This window comes from Streptopelia decaocto (genome assembly GCF_964273445.1).
Source record: "Streptopelia decaocto genome assembly, chromosome: 10".
Taxonomy (NCBI): Eukaryota; Metazoa; Chordata; class Aves; order Columbiformes; family Columbidae; genus Streptopelia; species Streptopelia decaocto.
Window position 1 is genome coordinate 21,285,884 of NC_138665.1, and position 7,161 is coordinate 21,293,044.

The following is a 7,161-nucleotide window of genomic DNA, read 5'->3' on the forward strand; positions in this document are numbered from 1 at the left end:
TGTGGTTCTATACCACCAAGCCTGCCAGTGTCTGTCTCTTCCTACATCCCTACCAAGTATTTGCTGCACGATCTCTGAACATTACAGTATGAGCTACTGGAGTCAGCAGGGTGGGTTCATGCCCACAACTTCCAAAGCACTCAGATGCTCCTCCCAGGAACAGCCACAGAAGTGTTCCGAAGACGTGTGCCCCGAAGAGCGGCTTTCCATGAATCCAGAGGCTCCAGCCTGCTTCCCAAGTTTCACATGGGATAAAACCAAACTCCTTTGATGCAGTATCATTGGCTGCACCATACAAATTCCTGCTGTTCCCAAACACCCCTGGGGAAATGCAAGTAATTAACCAGCTGCTTACTAGTGCTCTTCATTTACATCAGTTAATTGCCATGGATTATCTCTGGGCAGAGAGGGATTTCCTCTTTTCCAACAGTGTCTGCAGCAGCAGAGACTCCTCAGCAGGGAGGTACAGTCACTGGGCAGAAAAACGAGTCCCTGGGGCACCCGAGGAGTTAGTGTGGAGATCTTGGAACTCTTTCACCAGCAGACCCCATTGTAGCCCTCAGAACAGCGATTAAGCACAGATAACAGCTTTATTGTGCAAATTCAGGGAGGCCCTCGCTGCACAGAAAGGGGAAAAAAAAAAGCCATCCAAATAAGGTTGTTTGAGCTGCAGCAGCCAGGAAAGAGGCCAGGAGGTGACGTAGGGAGGAAGCTTTTAGTCATCTTCCTCTGCAGGGTCCGCGGGACACAGGGGAACTCGAGGGTCCTGACGCCCGCCAGGGCAGACGAGATTTGAACCCCTGGGTTTCAGCCCATCAGCTGTCTGCCTTGTAGCTACCTGGGGGCTGCAGGGAGCTCTGCAGGGAGATTTCACTTCGGATCAGACACTGTACATAAAACAACTGAAACAAGTTTCCTCTAGAGGCAGTGATGCCATTTCCTGTCAAAAAAAGGAGTCCATATTAAGACATTTTACAAACTATCCTCACAAGAGGAGCAAGAATTGAAACTGACCTTCAGGGGTGATTAATCAGACAAGGCAGAGACAGCCCAAGGAAAGTGCTGAAACCTCCTGCAGGTCCAGAACAGGTACTGCCCGCCAGTGTTAAGGGGACAGGACATTTGCAGGAAGCAGGGGATGAGCAGCACCGGGCACCCATGTCCCCATGGGGCTCTCACATCAGGAGCAGCAGATCTGAACCTTTCCTCGGGTTCCTTTTACGTGCACCTCACCAACCCGCTTCTTGCCCATCTGCCTCAAGCAACAAATCAAAAGGTCAAAACGGAAAGGACTCAGCTAACAGGTTTGATCTTCTAGAGCCTCTGGTATGATGCACACTCTTAGGCCTAACACCGTAACACTGAAGTTTTAATAACTGGATCATGACCACCAGTTCAGATTAGGCACTCGGAATAGTTCTTGCTCACTACAGTCCAAACGCACTGTCACTGATATTTTTTGCACAACACTTCCAGTTGCGTGCAAGGCTTTTCATAAGGGGAAGCAAGGTCTTATCAGTATGTAAAACCAAAGTGAATGCTAAGCTTATCAATGGTATTCTTTAAACTCCCCATTTAGTTTTAACATAGAAAGCCCAGAAGCACCAAACAGAAGCTTTTGCTCACTATCGGGCTCAATTGCTTCATCTTTATAAGAGGTAAAACCTTGCTATTCTTGCAGAATCTAGAAACCACGCTGGTGAATGTACTGCAAGCAAGAGTATAAAGGCCTGGCCTGGTTTGTAGAATTGCATGGTAGGTATAAAGCTACAGAAAATTCATTGTATACCAGTCCAGTAGTTTAGCTGGTTCCACAGTTTAGCTCTTGGTGCTTCTGAAGTACAAAGTCATCTGAAATTCACCAACGGGGCAACACATTTTTCTGTGTAAAGCAAGATCTTTGGGAGCTCTCAACACACCTTTTCACAGCAACTTCATGTATCTGAGCCTTAGAAGAGAGGCACAATGGACTATTTTCTGTAACAAGCTAGCACCAATGTCACACCCAAGTCTGTTTAACTTTGATCAGTAGTTTCACACTTCCCAAGTTGTACTGCATGAGGGAGAGAAGGAGACAAAACACCAAAGGGTCAGCCCTCAGATAAGACAGAAGGCATCTGGAATGCTTCTAGTCCTCCTTCATAGCACAACAGGATCCAAACCCATGGCATCAAAAGCGCCCACCCATTAAAAGTCACGGTTTCCATCACTGTCTACCCTTCCTTCCAGCTTTCAAAACCTCTGGCAAACTCCACGCGCACAAAGCAGCACACCGAACAGCTGCACCCGCTGCTCACAGCTGCCGTCTTGTCGCAGCATTTGGTGGCAAGTACCGACATATCAAGAAACTAACTCTCCAGAGTTCCGATACCTACCCCAGCGTCTGCTACCTTTCTTCTAACCGGACCCGTGCAGTCCCAGGGAAGAGAGAGAGATGCTTCAAGGTCCTTTGAAGCCCAACTGGAAATTATAACCACCAATTTAAGCTACAGACAGGCCCTGAAGGTCCTAATGGCTATTGCTACACTGAGTTTTAGACACTATTAAAGGAAAAGGCAACAGCAGAAGAGACTTTTCAAAAACTCTTAAGTAGCATCATAAAGCTGATACCTATGACTCACTATTCTTTCATGCTGAAAACTTCACGTTTGTCCAAGTTGACTTTCTCTGCACTAACACTTTGCCCTAAAAACCAGGAGACTTACGTTCCTAACATCTAGAGGAACATTTAGTTCTGCCAATACAATAAGAGGAGTCCAAACTTTATTATACCTTAGTGTGAAGCTTTCTACATTCACGAGAGTAGCTCTGACTAAACCCATTTCTCTATAGGTGAAGACTAAGTTACATAAAACAGAAGTGCTGAAGTCCTAGTGATAGTACAGTTGGAACACGCCTCATACATGACAGATGCTCACATTTCAAGTTCTTGGTAGCCTATCCATTCCTATAGCCACTATGTGAGTACATTCACAGGCAAAAATAGTTAACGAATCCTGGAACAGAAACACTGCTTTTTCTAATAGCTAAAAATACAGTAGAGTATCAGGCCATTGCATTGACATGACTGGTACAAAAATGTCACTTTCCCTTCCACTCCTCCAACTAAGATGTTTTTTGTAATACTAAAGTTAAGTGATTAACTGTGAGGCTCAGACCAACCACCAACATGACAGCTCATTCACTTCTGCTGGGATGTGGCACAGAGTGTGAATTCCAGCTCTGCCCAGCCTGGGGTGACTCAGGGACAGGCAGGAGCACTGGTCAGCATGAGATCAGAGCCGCCCATGGGCGCAAGGGACTCCTCACCACAGATCAGAGCCGCCCATGGGCACCAGAGCCTCCTCACCACAGATCAGAGCCGCCCACGGGCGCGAGAGCCTCCTCACGACAGATCAGAGCCGCCCATGGGCACCAGAGCCTCCTCACCGCAGATCAGAGCCGCCCACGGGCGCGAGAGCCTCCTCACGACAGATCAGAGCCGCCCATGGGCACCAGAGCCTCCTCACGACAGATCAGAGCCGCCCACGGGCGCGAGAGCCTCCTCACGACAGATCAGAGCCGCCCACGGGTGCGAGAGCCTCCTCACGACAGATCAGAGCCGCCCACGGGTGCGAGAGCCTCCTCACGACAGATCAGAGCCGCCCATGGGCGCGAGAGCCTCCTCACGACAGATCAGAGCCGCCCATGGGCGCGAGAGCCTCCTCACGACAGATCAGAGCCGCCCACGGGTGCGAGAGCCTCCTCACGACAGATCAGAGCCGCCCACGGGCGCGAGAGCCTCCTCACCACAGATCAGAGCCGCCCATGGGCACCAGAGCCTCCTCACGACAGATCAGAGCCGCCCACGGGCGCGAGAGCCTCCTCACGACAGATCAGAGCCGCCCATGGGCACCAGAGCCTCCTCACGACAGATCAGAGCCGCCCACGGGCGCGAGAGCCTCCTCACGACAGATCAGAGCCGCCCATGGGCACCAGAGCCTCCTCACGACAGATCAGAGCCGCCCACGGGCGCGAGAGCCTCCTCACGACAGATCAGAGCCGCCCACGGGCGCGAGAGCCTCCTCACGACAGATCAGAGCCGCCCACGGGCGTGAGAGCCTCCTCACAACCCCAGGAGAGACTCCGGAGCTGGACTCTGGCTTCCAAGAGGCATGTGAGCGCTCAACCACCGCCACGCCTCTGCGATACCACGCGCTGGGGGAAATTAAAGCACACACCAAAGGGGCCATGTAACTGTTGACATCTTGCAAACTTTTCAGAACAAAAAAAAGTAAAAACAGAGTTGGTTGCTTAACTACAAGACCATTCTAGATAAGGCAGTGAAGCTGTCCTGTGGAGAGCACAGCAGATCTGCAGCCCGACCCACGATGTGCTTTCTACACAGCCTACATGGCCTCCAGCAATCAAACCCCCCAAAACGCGCAGACGTTTCACTTCACAACTGCACATCACATGCCGCAAGTTCAAAGGTTACCGGAGTTAATGGTGGATTCCTATTAATAGTGCACCAAAGCACGGTGCCACTTGTAGCAAAACTCATGTAACTAAATGGCAATCTGTAGCTAGACGTGTTAACATTTAGCCTGGCTTAACAAGGAGCAGGGACTCAGAGCTCAACAGGTTTTGCTGTGCAAGCCACACAGCAGCGTGTTCCGTAAGCTTGGCGAGATGAACGATAAGAGCTACCAAACACTTCAGACACAAATGTTTTTCCTGCCCAGCCAGAACTGTTCCCTGGAACATTTCCTCTTTCTGTCTTCTTCACAACGGATTTATTTTTGTGATGAAGCCTACATATAGCTACATCTAACTGCCTGAGTTTCACCCACATTTGACCTTGATTGAGGAAAGTCGCTTGCATTTTACTGTTTTGTTAATTAAGTAGCTGCTACAAATCTTAAGCTAGCACAGTAGTAGTCATGTTTCTTTCACATGAAGAACTGATTACACAGTTAGGCCAGCATATCCTGTTCCTGCAAACCACAGCTCAAGAAGTAATGTTTAAAGCATTATTTCAGTTTGGTCTGCAAGTAGGGCAGATGGGGCAGGAAGCCGAGGGCTGAGGCAGCAGAGCCTGCAGCAGCAGAGCCTGCAGCAGCAGAGCCTGCAGCAGCAGAGCCTGCAGCAGCAGAGCCTGCAGCTCTGCACCGCGCAGCACAGACACCCCAGCCGCTTTCTGCGGGATGCACCGCAGCATCGCAGCACGCACTTGCAGTTCTTTATCTGTTCCAGTTTTTAAGCACCCCGAAAGCAGAACTGCTGTCAGAACCGGAGCGCAGCGGGCTGAGCGCGCGGGTCCAGCCCAGGGCGTGTCTGCACATACAGAGGCTACAACCGGCGCTCACAACGCTCAGACCCGGCCTGTCGGTGGGAACCCTGCCCGTAAGCGTCTCTGCAACACAGCCAAGATTTCTTGGTTGAGTCACACAAAAAAAGTCACTCATCACAACTGTGAACTCTCAGGCTAAAATACCTTCGCTGTATTTTACACAGAACTCCCCTAACCTGAGCTACTTCTGTTGATCTTGCTGAACTTGTTGCCTGATTTGGGGGTGGGGGGGCTGGGGTGTTTGGCTTGTTAGGGTTTTTGTTGGGTTCGGTTGGTTGGTTTTTTGGTTTTGGTTTTTTTTTAGGAAGTAACTTTTCACTTATCATTGCTGGTATTTGAAGAAAGGCCTTTCCAAAGCTTTAGAAAATACTGTCTCAACCTTTAAGCGCCTTGAGTTTGATATCCTTTAAGATATTGATGTTTAAAAAAAATAATCATCCAGCTGTTGTCTCAGCTGGCATTTAAGACAGCAGGAAAAGTAAAAGTCAGTCAAACAGGCCTTTAGTATCTGTTTTGAAGTAATAAAATTAAACTATCTGTAAAAAAGAAAAAGTCAGGGTGGATTCCATTCCAACTTCAGCTTGCACAGGGCAGGGTTTCTGTTTAGGAGTTGGGGTGTTTTTCTCCCTTATGTAAACCACAGACTCTGAGCTTAAACATTCGATGTTCTTTGAGCCTTCCAGATCACTCCCCGTGAGGAAACATCCAGAGCCTTCCAGGCTGCTCCTTCCTGTTTTATCAATGAAGGGCCAGGACCAATTCTTTTACTCCAACAAGGAGAAATTAAATGGAAAAACCCCATGTTCCTCATTAGTCACCAAACTCCTGCTGCGAGAGCCAGAGTCAAGTACAGACTTGACCAGACTTTCTGAAGTACCAAGATCTCTCCAGCCAAGAAATACTTCGAGTCAAGCTGGGACAAGGCTCCCTAGCAACTCATGCTGACTAATTACAAGTTGTGAAAGCCCCGGTTTCCCCGCACGGCGCGCAGCAGCGGCGGCCATGGCACCACCGCCCCACCGGGCCGGGGAAGCCCCACCCCGGGCCGGGCGCACACGCGGGCGGGCGGCAGCGCCGCGGCCGCGGCCCCTCCGGCGCGGAGCGGCGGCCTGGGCAGGGCCGGCCCCGCCGTCACCCGCCGCGCCGAGCGGCAGGCGGGCCCAGGCGCGGCCCCTCGGGCGGCGGCACCGCGGCAGGGCAGGGAGCACAAGATGGAGCGGCGGGCGGCTCCGCTCCCGCCCGGCCCGCGCCGCGCTCCCCGAGCCGCCTCCCGCCTTCCCCTCTCTCTCCGGGGCCGCCACCTCTCCCGGGCGGGAAGAGCCCCTGGGGCCGGCGGTCGGGCTGCCGGGGCGCCGCCGTCCCCTCCCGCCGCCGGGCCCGGGCGCCGCCGCCCCCGCCCAGCCCCGCGCCCCCGCCCCGTCGCCGCCGAGAGCCGCGCCCGCTGCGCTCCGGCGGCACCCACCGTTTTCGGCATCTTCCCGGCGGACTGGGCACGGCAGGTCGCTGCTCCTGCGCCGGTGGGGCTCTCCGCGGGCTCCGCGCTGCTCCTAACGGGACTCGGCACCGCGCCTCTCCGCCCGCCCGCCGCAAGCCCCGCCCGGCCCCGCCCCGGCCGCGTCCGCTGGGGCGGGAGCTGCGGCCATCGCGCCTCGGCCTCGTTAGCGGGCGCGGCCCGGCCGTGCGGCGCGGGAGCCCCGCGCCGGGAGTCGCCGCCGAGGCTCCGGGAGGCCTCGCCGCGGCGGGAGGGGAAGCGTTTGTGTGACCCGTCCGGCGGCGCCGGAGGCAGCGGCAGCGTCCCGCCCGGGCAAGGGCCGAGGGGGTCCCGGTGC

At 53.6% G+C, this 7,161-nt stretch overlaps 1 protein-coding gene across 1 annotated transcript in view; it reads right to left on the bottom strand.

Moving 5' to 3' along the window:
* Positions 1-6,930, bottom strand: part of MSN (moesin) — a 41,427-nt gene extending 34,497 nt beyond the window's left edge. Inside the window, exon 1 of the mRNA XM_082062118.1 lies at positions 6,795-6,930. Coding sequence (XP_081918244.1) covers positions 6,795-6,806 — 12 coding nt within the window. The 5' untranslated portion in view covers positions 6,807-6,930. The remainder of the gene's footprint in view (positions 1-6,794) is intronic.
* Between the last annotated feature and the right edge of the window lie 231 nt (positions 6,931-7,161).